General features: G+C 45.9%; 1 protein-coding gene across 5 annotated transcripts in view; it reads left to right on the top strand.

Moving 5' to 3' along the window:
• Positions 1–24,329, top strand: part of PIK3R5 (phosphoinositide-3-kinase regulatory subunit 5) — a 73,073-nt gene that overhangs the window by 27,865 nt on the left and 20,879 nt on the right. For all 5 annotated transcript variants that reach the window (XM_036835420.1, XM_036835423.1, XM_036835421.1 and 2 more), the window contains exons 2-5: positions 16,259–16,374; positions 18,113–18,213; positions 20,643–20,711; positions 21,518–21,656. In XM_036835420.1, the coding sequence (XP_036691315.1) occupies positions 16,272–16,374; positions 18,113–18,213; positions 20,643–20,711; positions 21,518–21,656 (412 nt within the window). In that variant the 5' untranslated portion in view covers positions 16,259–16,271. The remainder of the gene's footprint in view (positions 1–16,258; positions 16,375–18,112; positions 18,214–20,642; positions 20,712–21,517; positions 21,657–24,329) is intronic.

Here is a 24,329-nt window from a genome sequence, read left to right as displayed (position 1 = left end):
TTCCCATGCCTTTCTATAGATTACTTGAACTTTTTTTTAGAAATCGTTTTGATTTATCTATAATGTTTCTATATATATCTCTTATATATCTTTTTTAGTGGTTGCTCTAGATATTACATTTTATATACATAACTTATCACAGTTTAATTATGTCATAATTTTACCAGTTCTGATAAAGTATAGAAACCTTACTTCTTTTTAGACCCCTTTACCTTTTTCCCATTTATTATAAAATTGTCTTAAATATTTACTCTGCATTTATTTATTTATTTATTTATTTATTTATTTATTATCTGCATACATTTAGAACTATATGAGACAAGTGTTATAAGTTGTTATTCAACCATCAAACATAATTTAGAAAACTCAAGAGGAGAAGGGAGGTCTATTGTATTTACCCAGATTTTTGCTTGCCACGTTCTTTCTTCAATCCTGATATTGCAAGATATTTTTCTTTTATCATCTTCTTTCTGTTTAGAGAATTTCCTTTAGCCATTCTTTTAGAGTAGGTATGCTGGCTACAAATTCTCTTAGTTTTTCTTCATCTGAGAATGTTTTGGTTTCCCCTTCATTCCTGAAAGATATTTGTACTGGATATAGGATTCTAGGTTGACAGTTCTTTTCTTTCAGCACTTGGAAAAATGCTGTTCCATTCCTTTTGGCCTTCATGAATTCTGATAAAAAATCCACTGTCATTTGAATTATTTTTTGTCTAAGAGAAGATGTTGTTCCTCTCTTGCTGCTTTCAAGATTTTTCCTTTGTCTTTAGTTTTTATAAGTTTGACTATGATGTATCTTGGTGTGTATTTCTTGGCTTTATTTTGTTTGGGATTCATACAACTTCTTGAATCTGTAGTTTTATGCATTTTGCCAAATTTTGCCAAGTTTTCAGCCATTATTTCTTTGAGTAGTTTTTTTAGCTCTGTCTTCTCTCTGTGGGACTCAGATGACACGCATGTTAAACCTATTTGTTATAGCCCCACATTTCCTTGAGGCTCTGTTCATTTTTCTTCATTTGATTTTCTCTCTGTTGTTCAGATTGGATAATGTTATTGTTGTGTGTTCAAGTTCATTGATTCTCTCCTCTGTGCCCTCCATTCTTTTTTTTTTGTAATTCTTTTTTAAATTTATTATTTTTGGCTGCATTGGATCTTCGTTGCTGCACGCAGGCTTGGGGCTTCTCTTGTTGCAGAGCACGGGCTCTAGGCATGCAGGCTTCAGTAGTTGCAGCATACAGCCTCAGTAGTTGCGGCACACGGGCTCAGTAGTTGTGGCACACGGGCTTAGTTGCTCCGCAGCATGTGGAATCTTCCCAGACCAGGGATTGAACCCGTGTCCCCTGCATTGGCAGGCGGATTCTTAACCACTGCACCACCAGGGAAGTCCTGTCCCCTCCATTCTGCTGTTGAACTCATCCACTGAATTTTTTATTTGTTATTATATTTTTCAATTCTAAAATTTCCGTTTGGTACTTATTTTGTGTCTTCTATTTCTTTGCTGAGACTTTTCTAGTTTTTGTGTGTTTATAGTCATTCATTGAAGCATTTTAAATGATGGTTGCTTGAAAGTCTTTTTCAGATATTTTTAACCATCTGTCATTTTGCTGTTGGCATCTACTGATTGCCTTTTTTCATTCAGTTTAAGATCTTCCTTATTCTTGATATGACTAGTTATTTTCTATTGAAATCTGGACATTTGGGGTATTTTGTTATAAGAGTTTTAAGGCTCTGGATCTTATTTAAACCTCTGCTTTGCTGAGTTTCTCCAACACGTCCCTGAAAGGGAGAGTGGGGCAGGGGATGGAGAGGGGGAACTGCCTTTTTACTGCCAGGTGAGGGTGTAAATCCAGGTTCCATTCTCAGCTTCCACTGATACTGAGTAGATGCGCCTTATTACTGCTGGGTGGATGGAGTGGGAATTCTGGCTTCACACTAGGCCTCCACCGATACCTCCCTGGCTGGGAGGGACAGGAGTGCCTCATTACTGCCCCATTGACACCATGGGGTAGAGGAAGTGACCTCATTACTGCTGGGCAGCAGTGAAAGCCCTGACTCTCACTACACTTCCTCTGACACCACCCCAGAGTTGGGGGAGTGGTCTTTACTGTCTGGTGGGGCTGGACATCCAGGCATCCCAGTGGTCTCCGTTGAGACTGCAAGGTGGAAGGGGGCTTATCACTGCCAGTGTGCATGGAACTCCTGCCTCCCTACTTGGCTTTCTCAGACACCGCCTACGGTTGGGGGAGGGGTTGGGGCACCTCATTATAGCCTGGCCAGAGCTAATAAATGGTATTCATGAATGGGACAGAGAGAGAGAGGAGGTGAGAGATTCTTCTTATATAACTGGGCAAGAGCTGAAAGAGAGTGAAAAAGAGACTCAAGAAGATGGACATGCTGGTGTCTGAGAGCAATCACCCGCTGTTGGATTAATGGAGGGAAGATGGATGGTGAACGGTCTTCACTCTGGGAGGGAGGAAACGATAGTCAAGGTCAGAGATCGTGAATTAGACAGTCTGTCTCAAATTTATTCCAATGGCAAAGCATCTATCTGGAAGTCTCAGTGCTCCATAAAATCTTCTTTGCCCAAAACTATGAAATATTCTTGTCTGTCTCACAAACTGGAAATGATTCTGCAGAAAGTGAGCAGCTATAACGAATGCAGTTTGTCAGAACCACAATCTTTTTCCGCATCCAAAAAAATCAGAAAGCTGCCAGTATATGTGTAATTGGCCTTTCTGGAGTTTCTACGTTTGCATCCATTTGCTGCTTTATTACTCCGTGAGCATTTGCTGGCAAACAAGACAGGCTCTAAATTTGAAAGGTGGCGAGATTAAACAGCCTCCAGTGCCAGGTGCCTGTGGTTTGGCCCAGGGGCCCGTAGAATTTGGTTGCTGCCTGGAGTTTATATCTTGGTAAATTCTTATAGTCTTTCTCTGGTTCCCCATCTTGGCAGTAATTTCATTTTGCCCACCTCTGGCTCCATTATGGTTTCCTTTATGTACACAGAAAAGCTAAATTGCCTAGGTCCTGCCAAGAAAGGACATGCCTCACTTACCAGCTGATAGAATGCTCTGTGCCTCAGTCTTCTCATCTGTAAAATGGGAAAATGGAGATAAGAGAGTGTCTACCTCATATGGGTTGAATGAGTTAATTCATAGAAAGCACCTAGACAGTGCCTGGCACATAGTAAGCCCTCAGTCAGCATTAGCTGCTGTTATTATAATTATTACATACAAAGGCAACATGATGCCTCCCGTTGTCTTTCAATCTAACACGCATACGTGTTAGCATCTTTCTCCTTCCCGTTTTCCACACGTCTGCTTCATCTGCTCCCTACCGTCCCACGCCATCACCACCCACCTTTTCACATGTCCTACCTCTCCTGGCCCTGGAGTCGTTCCACTGCCCACTAGCCACTGTCACTGCCGTCACAGACCTGTTTGTTAGTTAAATGTCCCTCCAGGAATCTTATATCTTGAAAAATAAGCTAGGACAGAGGAAGTGAGCCGCCCTAACCCAGGGAGATTGAATCACTGACAGTGAGGATTGAGGCAATTTTTGTGCAAGATGTCTTCCCGGGAAGCCTCAAATGATAACACCGAGGTGAAACCGCATACTCAGCCTTTTGGGTGTCTAGAACACAGTAGATATAACTTCCTGTGAACATGGTGTAGGTGAGAACGTGGGCTTTGGGAGTCAGGCCAACTTAGGATGTGCATCCAGCTCAGGCCATAAGAACTATGACCACAGGAATTTGGCCAAATAAATGGCACGCCCTCCCTGAACTGCAGGAATTGTACACAACTGAGAGTATGTCATGGGGTCATTATGGTCATGAAACTAGACAATCAGGGGCTTCCCTGGTGGCGCAGTGGTTAAGAATCTGCCTGCCAATGCAGGGGACACGGGTTCAAGCCCTGGTCCGGGAAGATCCCACGTGCCGCGGAGCAGCTAAGCCCGTGTGCCGCAACTACTGAGCCTGCGCACCTAGAGCCCGTGCTCCGCAACAAGAGAAGCCACAGCTATGAGAACCCCTCACACCGCAACAAAGAGTAGCCCCCGCTCGCCGCAACTAGAGAAAGCCCGCACACAGCAACAAAGACCCAATGCGGCCAAAAAAATAAGTAAATAAATAAAATAAATCTATTAAAAAAAAGCAAAACTAGACAATCAAGTGGAAGTACCCAGCCCAGGACCTGACATGGACCGGCCACCCTGTATTAGTCAGTCTGTCCTCTTTCCTTACCTCCTGTTCTCTAGGCTGAAACTGATAGAGAATTGACATTCCTATGTAATATCACAAAGATGTTGATTAATTCTTCTTCTTTTTTTTTACTCTTTTTAAAAATTGAGATAAAATACTTATGACATGAAATTTACCACCTTAACTGTTTTTAAGTGTACAGTTCAGTAGTGTTGTTTTTCACATTGTTGTGGAACTAGCCTACAAAACTCTTTTCATCTTGTAAAACTAAGACTCTATACCCATTAAACAACTCCCCGTTCCCTTCTCCACCAAAACCTGGCAACACCATTCAGCTTTCTGTCTCTATGAATTTGACTACTTTGGGTGCCTCATAGAAGTGAAATCATACAGTATTTGTCTTTTTGTGACTGGCTTATGTCACTTAGCATAATGTCCTCAAGATTCATCCATGTTGGAGCATGTAACAGGACTTCCTTCATTTTAAAGGCTGAATAATATCCCATTGTATGTATAGACCACATTTTGTTTATCCATTCATCTGTCAATGGACACTTGGGTTGCTTCTACGTTTTGGCTGTTGTGAATGCTGCAGTGAACATGGGTGTATAAAAATATGTTCAGGTCTCTGCTTTCAATTCTTTTGTGTATATGCCAAGAAGTGGAGTTGCTGGATCATGTGGTAATTCTGTTTTTAATATTTTGAGGAATCACCATACTGTTTTCCACAGTGGCTGCCCCATTTTGCATTCCCACCAGCGGTGCACAAGGGTTCCATTTTCTTCACATCCTCACTAACACTTATTTCTGTTTTATTTTGTTTTTCATAATAGCCATGCTAATGTGTGTGCAGTGGTACCTCACTATGGTTTTAATGTGCATTTCCCTAATGATTAGAGATGTTGAGCATCTTTTTATGTGCTTATTGGCCAATTATATATCTTTGTGGAGAAATGGTTATTCAAGTCCTTTGACCATTTTTCTTTTTATTTGCCTGCAGTGGGTCCTAGTTGCAGCACACGGGTTCTTTAGTTGTGGCATGAGGGGTCTTTAGTTGCGGCATGCAGGGTCTTTTAGTTGCGGTGTGCGGGATCTAGTTCCCTGACCAGGGATCAAACCCGGGCCCCCTGCATCGGGGGTGGCGGAGTCTTAGCCACTGGACCACCAGGGAAGTCCCACTTTGACCTTTTTTTTTTTTTAAATAAATTTATTTGTTTATTTATTTTTGGCTGCATTGGGTCTTTGTTGCTGCGAGCAGGCTTTCTCTAGTTGCAGTGAGCGAGGCTACTCTTCATTGCGGTGCGCGGGCTTCTCATTGCAGTGGCTTCTCTTGTTGTGGAGCATGGGTTCTAAGTGCGTGGGCTTCAGTGGTTGTGACTCACGGGCTCTAGAGCACAGGCTCAGTAGCACGGGCTTAGTTGCTCCTCAGCATGTGGGATCTTCCCAGACCAGGGCTTGAACCCATGTCCCCGCAGACAGATTCTCAACCACTGTGCCACCAAGGAAGCCCTTTGACTATTTTTTAATTGAGTTTCTTTGTTGCTGTTGAGTTGTAGGAGTTCTTTATATATTCTGGATATTACCTCCTTGTCAGACATATGATCTGCAAATATTTTCTCCCTTTCTGTAGGTTGCCTTTTCACTCTCTTGATTGTTTCCTTCAATGCAGTTTTAAATTTCGATGTAGTCAAGTTTCTCTATTTTTTCTTTTGTTGCCTGTGCTTTGGTGTCTTTTCCAAGAAATCATTGACAAATCTAATGTGATGAAGCTTTCCTCCTGTTTTCTTCTGAGTTTTGTAGGTTAAGCTCTTTATGTTTAGGTCTCTGATTCATTTTGAATTAATTCTTTATGGTACTGAATCTAACTGTCTACCAACAGGGTGTGCATTTCCATTTATTTGCCTTCCTTTATGTCCCTCAAAAGTTTTATTTCATTAAAATCCTGCAGATTTTAAAAGTTTATTTTCTCTTCTTTTATTCTTTTTGTTGTTATGTATGTGGGTCTTTTTTTTCCAACACCATTTCTGTTTTTCGTCTGTATGACTGAACAATATTAATTTCTATTTTAATTTGTATCCAGCCACCTTACCTAATTCTCTTCTTTGTGAGAGCCATTTTTCCAGTGGATTATTTTGGCTTTCTATAAACATTTTGAGGGTGGAAAAATGATGAATTATGCCAAATCTATAATTAGCAAAGCTGTAATTCATAGTGAGCCTCCATGAATAACACACGACACATGAAGTCTCAGAAAGTACTTCACCCTCACACTGTTCTTGGAGTTACTCGAAATACCCTGGCTGAGCAAGAAATGAATTAAAATAAAGAACTCTTAAATAGGGATGACATGGTACAAAACAGCAAGCAATGAAATAAATGAAACTTAAAACCACTGTCCAGAAAAAACTATTATCATCATAGTTATGATGTTTACTGTAAATTTCAAAAAAATAATCATTTCAGGAATTGTGATGCAGCATAAAAATATTTAACACAAATATTTTATCTGTATTTTGAAAGAAGACGTAATGTTACAACATTCAGATTAAGAGAGGGGCTAAAATCACAGATTAAAAAATAACTTAAGGGCTTCCCTGGTGGCGCAGTGGTTGAGAATCTGCCTGCCAATGCAGGGGACACGGGTTCGAGCCCTGGTCTGGGAAGATCCCACATGCCGCAGAGCGACTAGGCCCGTGAGCCACAGTTGCTGAGCCTGCGCGTCTGGAGCCTGTGCTCCGCAACAAGAGAGGCCGCGATAGTGAGAGGCCCGCGCACCGCGATGAAGAGTGGCCCCCGCTTGCCGCAACTAGAGAAAGCCCTCGCACAGAAACGAAGACCCAACACAGCCATAAATAAATAAATAAATAAATAAAAATTTAAAAAAATAATAACTTAAAGAAGTATATAGGAATTTTAGGGACTTCCCTGGTGGTCCAGTGGGTAAGACTCCGCACTCCCAATGCAGGGGGCCTGGGTTCAAACCCTGGTCGGGGAACTAGATCCTGCATGCGTGCCGCAACTAAGAAGTCCACATGCCGCAACTAAAGATCCCGCGTGCCACAACTAAGACCTGGCACAGCCAAAATAGATAAATAAAATAAATAAATATCTAAAAAAATTATATAGGAATTCTAGATACAGATTCTTGCTAAGAAATTTTAAAATCTGACTGAAATGAATGATACTGTCAGAAAACCTAAATTTACAAAGTTGACATGTGAAGAGGTTGAATACCTCCACAGCCCAAAAACTCTGTAAGAAATTTGAAAAAGTATTTAAAATTAATCTTGAGGAGAGGAGCTGAGGTCACTCCCTGCCGGGCAGTGGTGTCTGATTCTCACCCAAGCCAGAGGGTGCCATGACTGTCCTGGGGTTCTAGACTCAGATTCTAGTTATAGATTTGCCACTTTCTTTTTTAAAAATTTATTTTATTGAAATATAGTTGACTTACAATGTTGTGCTAATTTCTGCTGTATAGCAAAGTGATTCAGTTATGCATATATATACTTTTTCATATTCCTTTCCATTATGGCTTATTACAGGATATTGAATATAGTTCCCTGTGCTATATAGTAGGACCTTGTTGCTTGTCCATTCCATATATATTAGTTTGCATCTGTTGATTCCAAACTCCCAATCCATCCCTCTCCCACTACCTTCCCCCTTGGCAACCGCAAATCTATTCTCTTTATCTGTGAATCTGTTTAGATTCCACATATAAGTGATATCGTATGATATTTGTCTTTCTCTTTCTGACTTACTTCACTTAGTATGATAATCTCTAGGTCCATCCATGTTGCTGCAAATAGCATGACTTCATTCCTTTTTATGACTGAGTAAATTCCATTGTATATATACACATCTTCTTTATTCATTCATCCATCGATAGACATTTAGGTTGTTTCCATGTCTTGGCTATTGTAAATAGTGCTGCTATGAACATATGGGTGCATGTATCTTTTCAAATTATGGTTTTGTCTGGGTATATGCCCAGCAGTGGGATTGCTGGATCTTATGAGATTTGCCACTTTCTAATCTGAACAAGTCCTTCATTGCTTGGAGCCTCCATTTTCCTATCTGTAGAATGGGAGAGTTGCACTAGATGGTCTCTAAGGTGCTTTCCCAGTCTTATAGTCTAGTGTATAGCCTAGCATGTGTGTGGTGGGGATACGGGTGTGAGTGTATTTGTAAAATAGAAAACGTTACTATGCATCAGAACCATCCAGGGAGTGTTTTATTTCTTGGTCTGATCTCAAAGCCACCTGGAGTTGAAATGTATACGTTAAGGAGGCACCCCGATAGCTAATAGATAGCATTTATTGAATGCTTATTATGTACCAGGCACTAATCTAAACGTTTTCCACTTATTAACTCATTCTGCTCAACCTGCAGCTCTCGCAGACCCCAGGAACACACCTGGCATGCCCTGTCCTTTTAGGGGACACCAAATTGGTGATAGATGCAAATACATCAACATTTTATGGTAACATTTGGTCATAGTGTTATCAAGATATTCCAGAATAGATTAACTACTAACTTTTCCTAGATTGCCATGGAAATGAAAATACGGCTTAAGCATTCTTCCAGAAAGCCCTCAGAGACCCTCTGAAAGCCCCAGAGATTCTCAACCCCAGTTTAGGAACATGGGATTAGGGGATTTTGAGGCAGCCGGCTCTATACTGGTCCAGTAATTAGGAACTGTGACTCTTCATTAAATAGCAATTAAATCAAGTTCATGAAGGGCAGTGAAACTTTGGATAACCACCTGGAAAGATACAGAAAGGGTATATAAAGCTATGTAACTATATGAAGGGTTATATAGATACAGGTATATACCCTTCACCAAGCTTCCCCTAATGTTACAATTTATATGACATTGTACAGTTATCCAAACCAGGAAATGATCATTGGTACAAATCCTTATTTAGATTTTAGCCAGTGTCTCCCCTAACCTCCCCTTTCAGTTCCAGAATCCAGTCCAGGATCCCACGTTGCATTTAGTTTTTGAGTCTTCTTAGTCTCCTCCAGTCTGTGACAGTTCCTCAGTCTTGCCTTATTTTTTATGACCTTGACTCTTTGGTGAGTTACCGATGAGTTATTTTATAGAATTTCTCTCCATTCAGTTTTGAATGATTTCTCATGATTAGATTGTGTGATTAGGAATTTTTGGCAAGAATCCCACAGAAGTGATGTTATGTCCCTTTCAGTGCAGCATATCAGGCTATCAGGGGATATGTGATGTTGATATGTCTTATTATTGGTGCTGTTAAGTTTGGTCATGAAGTTAAGGCAGTGCTGGATTTCTCCACTGTGAAGTTATTGTTTTCTTTTATTTTGTAATTGATCAGTTTCTTGGGGGAAATACTCTGAGACCATGAAATCTCTCATTTTCTCTCAGATTTTCACTCACAGATTTTAGCATCCATTGGTGGATCTTGCCTGCAATAATTATTACCGTGGTGTTTGTCTAATGGTCATTTTGTATTTCTCTCATTCCTCCCGCGTTTACTAATTGGAATTCTTTTGTAAAGAAGACCTGTCCCTTCCCCTCCATTTACTTTTTTTAGTTTATTATTTATGACATTAGTGTAGACTCATGGGTATTTATTTTATCCTATGAATTATAATCCAACACTTTCATTATTTAGTTGTTCAAATTGTCCTGGCTTTGGCCATTGGAAGCTCCTTTAAGCTGGCTCCCATGTCCTTTTGACATTCCCCATCCTTTTTCAAGTACTGACTTATTTTCTGACTCTACAAGATGTTCCAGGTCTTCAGGTTTAACTTCTATACTTCCTGTCCCAGTCCTAGAATCAGCCATTTCTCTAAGGAGCCCTGGTTCCTTTGATTGGAGAATGATATTTAGAAATGAGGGTCTGGGCACTAGGCGTGCTCATCGTTACTGGGAAGTCATTGTTTCTAGGCTCTCTCCGCAGACAGAGCTAGAAAATATATGTATGCATATTAATCCAAGCTCACACACAACTTTTTTTCACTTCTATATATATCTATCTGAATATGCACGAAAAACCATGAGATGATACTGATTTCTCCAATTCCAGTCCAACACCATAAAGTGGTTCATTCTAGACTTCTCCCTTTTCCTTATCTGTAACTTCTTTCTCCAGCAGTGAGAAACTGGCTCTCATTATCTGTGATCTGTTTACTTATTTGTTCAGTCCTAGCATACACATGAAGAAGTTGCAGGATTTTTAACCCACATCCCTATAAGAAACAGATTTAGTAACTAGAACACAGTATTTGTATGTGGTTCTTTTTGTCTTTAGCCTTACAGTATCCAGTGAAAATACTACTTTCCAAAGTTACTCAAGTTAGTTCCTGTATTCCCCATTCCTTTCAATGTGGTTATGCTAATCATTTATAGTACAGTTAATTTGTTGTTTGTTTCCCATTTTTGTCCCCCGTGCCTCCCCATATCCTGGTCGATTTATTTATTTCATTTGGGGTATGTAAAATATTGCTATGGGTCTAAGAGTCAAAGCCGTATATGAAGGTATCCCCAGAAAAACGCTGCACCTCCTCACCCCCCATCTCATTCCCTTATTCTCCCCCCATCTCACCCCAGTCTCTTTGGTTTCTGCTGTATCCTTCCTGTATTAGAAATGAAAATTTTTAAAATTAGTTTGTAGAAGAGATTCTGCCTTACGAGGAGGAGAGTGGTGACCGAGAAGGGAGGTCAAGCCACAGAGGACAATAGGAAGGGAGAGAGGGAGGAGTGACCCAGGACTGAAGCGAGTGGGGTCAGCGCAGGACCACATGCCTTAGTGCTTCTCTTACGTCCACCTGTGGGACTGAGTCTTCAAAGCATGGGCCTGGAATATTCCAGAACACCAAGGAAGCAGTGCGGGGTGCCGCCAGACCCTGGCCCATACTTCCCTCCCTAGGAGATGTGGACCCTCCAGTTCTGCTGTTTTGCACAAAGTCCCCCAAGAAAAGAAGGTTTCTTCCCAGCTGCATGGGGGGCTGCATCAGGAAGCTGGACCCAGGCAGGCCCTGCCCCTCTGACTAGTCCTGCCCAGGACGGGAGATGACCCCTGTCTTGCATCACAGGTCATGTCAACGTGTGAAGAGGCGGTCTCCCTCTGCCCTTGGGCACCCCCTTCCCCCAACCCCCTCCCCCTCCAGCTCCAGGACTCAGTGTCCTGTTCAGGGTCCCCAGTAGGACTCATCCTTACTGTCTCAGAAGAGGAAGTTGGAGGTGGCAGCAGGCCCCGTTGCTGAATGTCTCAACGCTACCCCACTGTGGCGGGGGGCATTCCCATTCCTGGCAGCAGCTGGAATTTCACAACTTGAGCTCCTTTTAGTAAGGTGGCAACGGGGGGTTGGGAGGGGAATGCCAGGGCAAACCAGGCCTTGCCTACCAAGGCTTTGAGAAAAGGCATCATCCTTGGGGAGGGAGAGGTGCCACCTCTTCCCCATTCATCTCCGCCCCAAAGCCACTGGGGTTCTGCTGACAAGTCACCAGAAGCGGCTGATGACTGACTCATCAAACAGAAATGAGCGTGCCAGAGGGCCAGGTGGCGAGCCGCGGGGTGCTGGGTTTACCCCCAGGGCAGCTCAGCTGAGGATCCCTGGCCAGGCTCCCGTCCCTCGGCTCCCACAGCCCAGCGCCTTGGGCAAGTCCAGCCTCTCTGAAGACCCAGGGCAAGCTCTAAATGGCCTCAGGATGCCAGGGAGGGGGGGCACACCGGGAACTCTGCCCAGTGCCTGAGGATAAGGTCTTGATCGTCTCCAATGAACAGCAGAGGACACTGAGGCCAGGAGATGGGAAAGTCGCTCGGGGCCCAGAGAAGGGAAGATGCGTGGGCCACGGGCACTGGAGCGGGTGTTGGGGGGCAGCCTTTAGGCTGTGCAGGCTGCTCGCAGCAGCCCCGGGACGCTGCTCTAAGGATAGGGGTGCAGCAGAAGTGCTGTCGCCTGAGGATGTTCATTTGCATCTTGCCTTCGTATCAGTTACACTGCGACACAATAGGGCAGGGTGACTCATTCCTGCTTTGTGACACAGCCAACTTGTCTGTCGCAGCAGGGACTGGGCAGAGGGATCTTCAAACCTAGTTCACAGGATTCAGCCCCCGCTCTGAGCTACAGAATGACCGGGCCCCTCAAGCCACCATGGTCATCGCCCGGTCCAGCCTAGATTGTTGCTTCTGTGGACCCTGGTCCTCTTGTTGGAGGAGGCAGGGCTGCAGTGGACAGCTGGCATAGACAGACATGGCGGGCTCAAGATTCCCGGCAACGGGGAACGCCTGCACTCGCTTAATCGAGCCTGCGCTCGCTGGGGTAGAAACGTGAATTAGTTTTATTTGTCTCCCGGTAACTGCATCTGACTGTGCCGAGCGGCAGGCAGAGCCAGACTCCCCGCGTTGCCACCTGCTAGCTGTGTGACCTTAGGCAAGTTGTTTAACCTCTCTGTGCCACAGAGTGCCCACGCTCCCTCCAGCTTCCCCCAAAGGTGGTCCAACCTTCGGCCTCTTACTGCTACGTTTCCCTCACCCGGCTGGGGGCCCTCCAGGTGAAGAATCAACAAAACAGCTCAAGGCTAGCTTTTCATCCGAGTATCTCCCGCCACCCCCACCCTTCCGCGAGGAGCGCACATCTTTGCCTTACCCAGCAGGCAGTCTGCCAGCCGCCCCTTCCGCTCCTCTTAGGCCGCCCATGGCTCCCAGGTAGCCCGGAAGTACGTTTGCTGGCTGGAGAGAGAGTGCGCTGAGAGCAAAATGGCGGCATCCCCTCCTGGCAGGTGTCCCGTCTGAATAAGGGATTCTCTTTAAGCCCCTGTGCCCTTGGCCTTGGGGAGAGAAAGGAGGACCCTCTGGAATGGTCGACAAACCCTCCTCTCTTCCCAGTCCTCTTGTATTGACGGGGGTTGGGGAGCGGGCAGCTGTGCCAGTTCTGGACCCGTACCTCCCGGCAAGCCCCCCAGCGTGGCTGCCGGCCCCCGTGCCTGACAGCTCACGGTGACTCTTAGCTCTTTAGCAGATGGGTCGTTGAGCGCCTTCTGTGCTTACGAGTTGGGCCTCACCTGCCATTTGGGATTTCGGAAGTCCTGCTTTATATCCTAGTGGATTTTTTTCTGGCGTTGATTCTCCCAGCCCCGCCCCGCCCCGGGGCTGCCCCTTAGCTCCTCCTCAGAGCACCTCCCCGGGGGCTGATCGGGGAGGAATCAACCTGTGGGGACCAAGGCCTGCTGATGACGTCTGGGCCAGCCATTCACGCTCCAAACTCATCCTTTTGAAGGTGCCTGGCCTCCTAGCTCCTCCAGTGGGTGCCGTCAGCCCTGAGCCTGCACAGGACCGAGCTCAAGAGGGGCTTGCACTTGGGTAGCCACTGCAGGCAGAAGGGCGAGGCCGCATCCTGAGTGTTCATGCCCAAGGACACGCATCCATGCTGGGCACCGGCACCCCCAGGGAGGAGGGGCCTGACGTCTGCCTGGTGTGGCTCAGGGCCCACAGACCCCCTGTCTGGACTGCACACGAAGAGTTGGCACACAGAAGGCCCTAAGGTGACCATGAAAGTTGCCCTAGAAGGGCCCAAGGATGTCTTTGGACATCCAGGTGCCACTAATGGAAACACCCAAGGTCCATGGTCCTGACTCACCAGTGAAAGTGCTTCTGATCTCAGTCTGCCACCTCAACTGCAGGAAGGTGGGTGACCTGGGGGGCTGGTCCGTCCTGGGCCCTGTGCTCCAGGTCTCAGCCCTTGGCAGGTCCATTCCTGCACCCAGACCTTTGCACCTGCTACCTCCTCTTTCTGGAACATTCTTCACCCTCACTTCTCTCCTGGCCTCCTCATCCAGCTAAAATGTCCCTTCTGAGAGGCTCTCCTGACCTCCCAACGGCCTGAAGGGGGCCCCCCAACTCGGCCCCCTCCCAGCACCATCAGTTTCTTCTCAGCGTATATCCCCCTCTGCCGTGACCTCTTTCTTTGTCTGTTAGATCGTTCCCTGTCTGTCTCCTACCACGGGGCATGCCTGCTTCATTCACTGCTGTGTCCTTAGTGCCTGGCACATAGTAAGGGGCTAGTAAATCCATGGAAGAATGAACGCATGCGTGCTGCTTTCCGTGTGCCCACCCCCGTGCCATCCCAGGGATATCACCGAAGTGAAGTGATGCTGGGCAGCTCACAAAGGGCTTCTGTTTCTCTGGGTGCCTGGTTCCTCCCTGGCTGGGGAAGTGGGAGGTTTTGCCTGCTGGGTCCAGGGTAGGATTTCCTAGCTCTTTGCATGTCGTTTGCATGGCTCAGCTCTGAGCTCTGTGCTTCTGCTTGTGGTTTCCTGGTCCATCCCCTGTTCCACAGAGCTGGACCACTGCTTCCTCGACTTCCTTCAGTGACCTGGCCTGACCGGCCAGCCATGGGGATCTGCCTGGACGGGGTGAATGCAGTGAAATTCCCAAGGGAAAGTGGGCTTGTGGCAAAGACTGTAACAGGAGAGCTTTCGTGTCTTGTTTTCTTTTTTTAAACTTATTTATTTTTGACTGTGTTGGGTCTTCGTTGCTGCGCGCAGGCTTTCTCTAGTTGTGAGCGGGGGCTACTTTTCGTTGCGGTGCGCAGGCTTCTCATTGCGGAGGCTTCTCTTGCTGCGGAGCACGGGCTCTAAGCGCACGGGCTTCAGTAGTTGTGGCTCACAGGCTCTAGAGTGCAGGCTCAGTAGTTGTGGCGCATGGGCTTAGCTGCTCCACGGCATGTGGGATCTTCCTGGACCAGGACTCGAACCCTTGTCCCCTGCATTGGCAGGTGGATTCTTAACTACTGTGCCACCAGGGAAGTCCCAACTTTCGTGTCTTGAAAGCTCGCTCAGTGCATCCACTGTGGCATTTAATCTTCTCAACAGCCCTGGGGGGTTAGTACCATTGTCACACCCATTTTACAGATCAGTAAACTGAGGTTCAGAAAAGTTTAAAGAAATTGCCCATTTGCATGGCTAGCAAATACCAGAGTTGAGATCTGAATCCAAGTCTGTTGATGCCAGAGGCCAGGCTTATTTGCTGCACTGCACTACCTGTCACAGCTTCCTGAGGGACCCAGGAGCCCAGACACATCACTGTGAAGCTGGGCTGGCCCTGCTGGAGGCTCTCAGAATGTGGCCCTTGGCATGGTTCCCCACCTGGTGCTAAAGCCCCTTCTTAGATCTCGTCCTCAGCAGCCCTCCAGCCTGAGCTAAACACCCCGGTTCTCTCCTCAGTAGGATAGGGGAAGGAAGGGGGTTCTTTTTTTTTTTTTTTTTTTGGCTGTGCCGTGTGGCTTGTGGGATTTCAGTTCCCCAGTCAGGGATTGAACCCAGGCCCTCGGCAGTGAGAGCGTGGAGTCCTCTAACCACTGGACCGCCAGGGAGTTCCCAGAGGAATTCCCAGAAGGGGGTTCTTTGAAAGACCAAGCCAAGCAAGGTCTTTGAATAACTGGTAACATCGCTAAGCCTCAGAGACAGCAAAGAAAAATGGCCAAAGTGGAGGTGAGGGCAGAAAAGGACCAGGGGCCTGTGGCCTGGGCACCCAAGCAGAGGGTGTGGCGGGGTGGAGGTGTTGGCACGTGTGAAGGCAGCCCCTGCCGGGCCCCAGCATCAGAGCCCCCGGCACACTGGCGGGGAGCTCTGTGACCTTGTCAGCAGGAACAGGCTCCCTGACCATCCCTGAGGGGTGGGGCATACAGGCCTGGAAATTCAGAGAAAGTCCCCCACGTGATCCTGATTTTTCCTTTGAAGTCCTCCTGCCCAGCACTGGGGTCTGGTCACGCCGCAGGCACTCCCTGGGCTGTTGCAGCCGCTCACCCCTGCCTTGGGGTGGGGGCGAGGGCCGCACCTCTCCACTCCCCCCGCCACCCCTCACTTCCCGTAGCCTGTGCTGTTGGGCCACAGGCATGCCCCGTCCTGCCGTTCTGAGCGGCACCGCCAGGAGCCCAGGAGCCGGTCCAGCCCTGGAGGCAGCTGGCTGATGGCACCGGCTGTGAGTGCCTGCTGTCTCTGCCAGCTGCCCTGCTAGGCCATGTGCTTCTCGAGTCCGGGGTTCTCCAGGCTGACCAGTGTCTGTCCCCCATGCAGGCGATGACTCAGGATGCAGCCAGGGGCCACGACGTGCACGGAGGACCGCATCCAGCACGCCCTGGAGCGCTGCTTGCACGGGCTCAGCCTCAGCCGCCGCTCCACCTCCTGGTCAGGTAGGTCCCAGGGAGCCGGGGAGGCACATCTGGGGCCCAAGGGAGCTTCAGGGGCTGTGGTGAGCACTGGTTCAGGCACGGAACTGGCAGGTTCCGGTTCCAGCCCTGTGTGTGTGACTTCCCGGACCTCACTTGGGCAGGTGCTCAGCGCAGCACCTGATGGAGAGTCGCCCTCGGTGGGTGGCAGTTTCTCCTTTCCCCCATGCTGTCTTCCTCATCCTCCTCATGTGCTAGAAGCATAGCTCCCTGAAGAAGGTATTGGACCAGCTTAAAAATGCCACACTGCTGATTTCAAAAGGGCAGCTGGGTTTTTATAGACAGTTCTCCCCAGAATTCTCCTGTTTTCCTGGTTTCTAGTTTTCTCCACAGCCCCATCCTCCTCTTCCCCATGGAACAATGGAGAATCTCAGCAGAACTTCAGGGAATAGGAGGCCTCCATGTTCCATGATCCCCAGGACTGAGAAACAGGGGTATCTGCAGGCTGGGGCAGTCGTCTCCAAGGCTGGAGATTAATTTAATAACTCCTTATGCTCATAAAGATTTTCCACATCTCACTTGCCTCCCTGACTACCCCACGAGATAGATACCCATGCTCCTTGAACATAACTGGTTCCTTCCTACCTCAGGACCTTTGCACTTGCTGCCTGGAATTCTTCCCTCAGAACTATGCAGAGCTGGCTCCTTCTCATTCGGGTCTCAACTTAAATGTCACCTCCTCTCAGAGGCTTTCCTTGGCCTCTGGAATTAAGCAGATCTGACTTAAAACTGTCTCTCACTGGCTGTAGGAACTTGTGCAAGTCCCTTAGCCTCTCAGGACTCACCTGCCTTGCCTGTAAAATGAGAATAATAACAGCAGGAACCACCTTCCCAAGGTGGGGGATGGGAGATTCAATGGAGGTGATGTGTGAAAGGCCTGGCACCTTAGAGGTACATAGTAGGTGGTCACTAAATGGCAGTTTTCTTCCTTCTGGCCTCCTACCCAGGTTTTAATGAGACTAAGCCTCTAGAATTCAGGGGCCATCAAGTCAAAGAGTATAAAAATATCTAACTACAGCAAATTTTACTAAAACCTGTGACCATATGAACACACTGCTTGGGGCCTGCAGGACTTCGGAAGGAGCTCGTGCACATGAGGGGGCCACTTCCACCCCCACTGTTCTCATTCCCCGTCACACACACACACACACACACACAGACCTCTGTGACTGCCCCTTTAATTTGGGGGGAGTTTACCCATGCTGACTGCCGGGAAGCAGAGATTGACAAAATGAGAAAGTCTGGGGAAGTTACAGAGTGACAAAGTGCTCCTCATAGCTTTCGAGATAGAAGTGAATGGCGCTTCCCTTGCCCGGGCTCCACTGCCCAGCAGTTCCGGGAGGTCCCATGCCTGTTGCAGACTCAGCCTTGTGTCCTGGGGTGGCGATCTCTGCTTCTGTGCCCCTTCCCTGCATCTCGGAGGATGTGGGAAAGCTGGTGCTCTCCAGAGGCACAGGGAGCAGAGTCGTGGCAAGTCCTTGGCTTCTAAGGGAGATCCCAGCCCCTCGCTGTGTCTCTTGAGCCTCCTGTCTATGCAGGAAGAAGAAACTTATCATTATCTTGATGGGGCATAATAGTCGAGTGTGTGGATCCAGAATTTCCTGAGACTCTTACTTCAAAAGGGAATGCCCCAGTGCAGCCCCAGGAATTGCCACTTCCCTCCAACCCACAACTGACCCCTGGCCTCTCCCTCCCTTTGCAGCTGGGCTGTGTCTCAACTGCTGGAGCCTGCAGGAGCTGGTGAGCAGGGATCCAGGCCACTTCCTTATCCTCCTGGAGCAGATCCTGCAGAAAACCCACGAGGTGAGGGCTCGGCCTGGGTTTGAAGGGCAGCACTGGGATCAGCCTCACAGAGTCGAGAAATAGGTCCCCACAGAATGTCCGTTCTGGGGTGCCTGGACCACCAGGGGGCTTGGTGGAGGCACGGGCAGCCTGAGTTCTCTGCTTCGGTGGTGTTTGTGGATTGAAGGCCTCAGGAAGGGGCGTGGTCCTTTTGCTATGAGCATGTGCTGGGTGAGCCAGGGTCCCGAGTTTAATCTGCTTCCTAAGACAGACATTGCTTGTAAGTCAAGGTGTCGATTACAAGGGAGGGAGGACATGCTACCAAATTCCTTTCCCGCAAAAGACGCAGAAGAACAAAGATGCAAAAGAGAAAACTGATGGGAGAGGTAAACCGAGACCTCCTCTAACAGTTCAGTAAACAGGCTTTTATGACTCAGAAGAGGGACGTGTTTAAAGCTGATCTGGGGGACTTCCCTGGCGGTCCAGTGGTCAGGACTCTGCGCTTCCACTGCCGGGGGCATGGGTTCGATCCCTGGTCGGGGAACTAAGATCCCACATGCCGCGTGGCCGAAAAAATTTTTTTAAAAAAACAAGAAAACAAACCTGATTTGGGCAGGGGTTCCAGAACAGGCACGAGTCCCTAAAGAGAATGGCTCTTTTATGTTTTATTTTTATTTTTAAATACGTGACTGAGTTGGGAAACACATGTCTTTCTCAGATGTCCCTTTACCTCTAAGAAAAAAGTCTTGGTTTATCAAGACACCCAAGGTTTCAATTCTGGCACCACCATTTACCTGGTGCTTTTATACCCTGATCACAAGGAGACCAACTCAGAAGAGCTAAACCACCTCTGAAGTGCTTATCTTATAAACCCAAATATAAAGGAACAACTACTGTATAGCAACAGGGGAGGATTTTATAGAAGGGGCCAAGCAGCAAGTGTACTGGACACATGGTCTATTCAGGACCATGAAGGAGAATTCTATTTGATCCTGCTGCCGTCACCAGGCACAGCAGAGGTGGTGGGGCTTTCTCTGCTTCTTCAACACCCATGAATTCCAGAATGGGTTGGGAGACCACTAGTATTTTGACCAAAGAATTCTAAATTGTGTCTATACATGCTTGTTTGTGGTGTGGTGGGTGAGCTCTATCAAAGAGATGATTCACAAAAGAATAAATAGAACTTTTAAACAATATGGAAAATGTTGCTTCAGTTATAGTAAAATAAATGTAAATGAAAACCATAATGACACAGCTTTTGCCTAGCAAATTCACAAAAACATTATAATAACCAATGCAGGGAAGGGTGTAGTGAAATGGCACTTTCATACATACACGGTATTATAAATGGCAAAATTCTTTTGGAAAGCAATTTGGCGATACATTTCAAAGATCATAAATATGTTTATAGTCTTGTATCCACTCATTCCACTTCTTGAGCTCTATCCAAGATAAATAATCCAAATTATAGAAAAAGGAGTGTGCACAAAGATTTTCACTGCACAGGTACTTAAAATAGCAAGAAAATAATCTCAAGTGTCTAAAGCTAATAAATTATGGAGATCTACCAGAAGGAGTATTATATAGGTAATAAAAATGATGGATAGTATCCAAGGGTAGAAACAAAAATTTAATATATTAAAAAATTGCAGGGAATTCCCTGGTGGTCTAGTGGTTAGGACTCAGCACTTTCACTGCTGGGGCCCGGGTTCTGTCCCTGGTTGGGGAACTAAGATCCTGCAAGCCTGCAGAGCCGCCAAAAAAAAAAAATTGCATCGGTAAAATTTATTAAATGGTTTAGGGAAAATTGATTAAACGTTTCCAAAAATATGGAGTGAGATTCCAAATTCATATTATACAGAACTCTAGGTGGATTAAAGGTTTAAATTTAAGAAAATGAAGCTTCCAAGAAAAGAACAAAAAACATATATGAATATTTACATGAACCTTGCATGCAAAAGCGAAAATCCATAAAGGAAAAAGTTAACACTTGTAATTTACGTACATAAAAAAAAATCCGTAAAATTCAAAGACCAGCAACAAAGTGGAACACATATTTACAACATAAATAATAGATAAATATATAACTAGGAGGGGGAAAAATATGGTCTTAGAGATGAAGTAGCAAAACCGAAATCCATTTATAATATTGTATGTAAAAGACATGAAGCGTAAAAATATGCACCCAATGATGACAACTTTGCAGAGGAAAATATACTGAGAAAAATGGTGTAAGGAGAAGTACACTGAAATATTAGTTGTGGCTGAGTTTGGAAGGGGGATGTCGTGGGGTGTTTCTTTTTTTACTTCTATTTTCTAAATGTTTGTCTTGTGATTACATTACTTTTCACTTAAAAAAAAAAAAGAAAAAGAAAAGAAAGGAATAGAGGAGAGAGCAGTGCTCGGTTGTGCACCTGTGACGAGCCTCCCCCCTCCTGTCCCCCGCACAGGTCCAAGAGAAGGGCACCTATGACCTCCTCGCCCCCCTGGCCCTGCTCTTCTCCTCCACTGTCCTCTGTGTAAGTTCCCGGCTGGGCCAGGCTGGGGGAGGCTGGGGAGGGGAGGGAAGAGCAGCCTCCGTGGAGGGGGCAGAGCCCTCACAGCTCAGAGGATAAACACACAGAGAGAGAAACTGTCCACCAGTGACACTTCAGGTGGGTGTCACCCCTCTGATGGCTTCAGATTAGCCATTTGAGAGGCCTCCAGTAACTCCACGTGGACGCCCTCATGCCTGGAGTATCTGGGCACCCACGGAGGGGATGTGGTCACAGCCCTTTCACAAACCACAGGAGAGATTCTGTTAAAGACATGTGATGTCCACCTCCTTTTGTACCGGAGTGGTCAGTTTCCCCCAGTGCCGTCACCCCCTGTTCACCAGACCGGTGGCATCAAATGACTCCAAGTACTACCTTGAGTCAGTCCACTTCAAAGAATAAACATTGGCCTCTCGTGAGGATGTTTAAATAAAGGCGGCTTAGGCACTGAAGACCGTTCCTCGAAAGGAGTGGCAGCAGTGGCACCACTTAGGATGACCTCCAAGGTGACAGCTTTTCAGAGAGGCCCTCTTGTGTATTTGGTAAATTGTTATGTTTGGTGAAAACAAGGCCCCTGTAGTAGAGACATCCTTGGGCACCATCTTGCCCATCTGTAACTCAATTCCTGTGGGTAACTTTCAATTCTGCCTGCCCTCGTCCCGGGACACACTGCTGCCAGGAAATGTGTGCCCTTTGTGGAACATTCCAGAAAGGAGCAGAGTCTGCTCTGGAATATCAGTGAGCTTTCTCTCACCCGGACCTCTCTGCTTGCCACTCCCTCTCCATCCCAGACTCCACACTTCCCACCAGACTCAGATCTCCTTCTGAAAGCAGCCAAAACCTACCACCGATTCCTGACCTGGCCCGTTCCTTACTGTAGCATCTGCCAGGAACTGCTCACCTTCATCGATGCTGAACTGAAGGCCCCAGGTAAGTGTTGAGGTGGCACGCATGTGGGGCAGGGACCATGCGGTCAGGAGGTTTCCAGCTTTTCTGAAACTGGGCCTTGGCTATGACCCCCCTCACTTCATATCGTTCAGCTCGTCTCTGCCCGTGGCCCGCTTCACCAGCCTGGAGTCCCTTGTCATGGTTCGAGTACTCCACGTCTGCATCAGCATCAGATGGCTGAAGGCAGCAAACACCGGCAGTAACTCAAGGAGGAGCTCCTAGGGGTAGCTGAGCAGGGGTTCAGGGCAAGGAGACCCCACCTCCTGGCCTGTGCCTCTGCTCTGGTCAGCCAGGGGGTCTCTGAGGCTGCCCAGGTCAGACAGAGAAGTCCACACAGTGTTGACGAGAGGCCCGTGTTTGTTCTCTTTACCCCGGAACACGTAGGGGAATGCATGTGTGAGTGGACTCAGTTCTGGCCGGGGAAGGTGGCTGGTACCAGGAATGAACAGGTAGATGGGCACCACGACAAGTGTGGGCAAGGGCCTGGTACTGTCCAAGTTTTCATATGTGGATTCTGAAAAGGAGTTTCTGAGAAATTGCAGGTGCTATAGCAGACATGAAAATGAGGTCTAACAAAACTATTGTAGAGCCAGAAAAACACAATCCAGTATGATTTACTGAGAGGTGGTCCCATATTAGAGTAATTCATCACATCAGTAGCTCAAAGGAATAAAGTCACACAGACATCCCAGTAGATGCCTCTGAAATGTTTGATAAAATTCAACTTCCATCCATTCCAAATAAAAATATTTAAGGTAAAAAAAAAACAAGAAATGAAAAAAAAAAATCAACATCCATTCCTGATATTCAAAGCCCCTCTAATATGTGGAAACTATTAATATATAGAAGGGTCCTTAATAAGGTAACAACCCACTAGAAGCGTTCCATTATTAAGTCAATAATCTTTCTCTTCGTGCTTGTAGGTATTTTGCCCATGAAAAATAAATAAATAAATAAAGAATATTTCTTCTTTCAGGAAGGTAAAATTTTAATTACTTAGAGACCAAACAATTGCTTATCTGTCAAGACTAAGAGAATAACCCAAAGCATTGTCAGACTAGTAATCAGGTAGCCAAGAGCTTTCTTATATAATAGCATCAACCAGTAAGAAAGCATAATGTGGAAGAAAACAATTTGCAATAGCAACTAAAAATATAAGATAAATAAAGAAATGGGAATAACCTACATAGAGAAAACAAACTTTACTGAAGGATAAAAAGTTTAAGAGACATTGCTGGATTGAATCAATATTGTAATAACATCAGGTATTATGGAAATAAATGTAACTGCAGTCAAAAATACCAATAATATTTTTTAAAATTTAACAAAGTCTATTGGACAGAATAAATGCTCTACAGTAGGATTTATTACGTACTTATGTATTCTTAAGGAAGAGTAAGAATGGGATAGTTCTCTACTAGGTCTTTAAAAATACTGTAAGGCTATAGTTATTAAAATAGTACACTGTTGGTATAAGAATAGAAAATTAATGGAACTAAATAAAATAGCAAGGAACAGATTAAATGTACAAAAATGTATTATATGACAAAGCAGCATCCTCAAATCAGTGATGTAAACAATTGGTCATTTATAAATGGTATCATGATAATTGACAGACCAAAAAAAGGAGGGGTTTAAAATTCTATCTCAAAAAAAATTGAGTTCTATTGCAAACATAAAAATAACTTTCAGATGGATTAAATGTTTAAGTGTGGAAATCAAGACCATAAAATTAAAAAAAAAAAAAAGACCATAAAAATAATGGAGGAAAAATAGGTTACATGAGCCTAGCTACAAGGATGTTCATTGCTGCATTCTTTTTAATAATCAACCAATTCCAAAAAACTTACATATTGTACGTAGTTGAATATATCGTAGCAAAGTCATTTGGTGGAATCCTCCTCACTTATTAAAAATGAGATCATAGAAATAAGGTTACTGAGATGAAAAGATGTCGAGTAACGTGTTGAGTAAAAAAGCAGGCTCCCCCAATACTAAGTATGTTGTAATCCCATTTTTTTTTTTCTTTTAAATCTGTATATGCACCAGACCCTGTTTAGTATTGGGAGTGTCTGAGTCTCATCATGTGCATTAAATACACACAGGACAGAAGTACCAAATCTTATTCCCTAATAATTCAGGGACCCTAGAAAGCACAGGACTGAAGCTTTATATGAAAATTCCTTTAGAGAGGTTTATGACTTCCTTCCCCAACTGATCATCTGATTTGTTTGCCTAACCAATCAGCTGATCTGTCTTCCCCCAACCAGTCAGCTGTCCGTTGTTACAGGCAGTAAGAGCTGAACAGGCACAGGCTAGGGTAGCCAAAGTCTACCCATTACATGGACTTTACCTCCTGGTAGAGACTTGGGTGGAAGAATTAAGAAATCAGGAAGGCCTTCAGGAGAAGGGGTTGGACTAGGAAAGGTGCTGAGGCACATGGTGAATAGACAAGTCAGGCAACCTAGCTTTCCAAGGCACCCTAAATGAACAAGCCAATTTAAACTCTTTCATTCCCTTGCTCCCTGCTACCCACCCCCCAAACAAACAGATCTAGATCACTTCTGGGCTTCTTGCTGGTGACCAGAATTCCTTTAACAAGAACGGCAAAGCTTTTCTTCCTTTCTATAATGAGACAGAAAGGATTTAAAATGC

Source organism: Balaenoptera musculus, chromosome 20 (assembly GCF_009873245.2).
Source record: "Balaenoptera musculus isolate JJ_BM4_2016_0621 chromosome 20, mBalMus1.pri.v3, whole genome shotgun sequence".
In the NCBI taxonomy this organism is placed as follows: Eukaryota; Metazoa; Chordata; class Mammalia; order Artiodactyla; family Balaenopteridae; genus Balaenoptera; species Balaenoptera musculus.
This window is presented reverse-complemented; position numbering and strand designations above follow the sequence as displayed.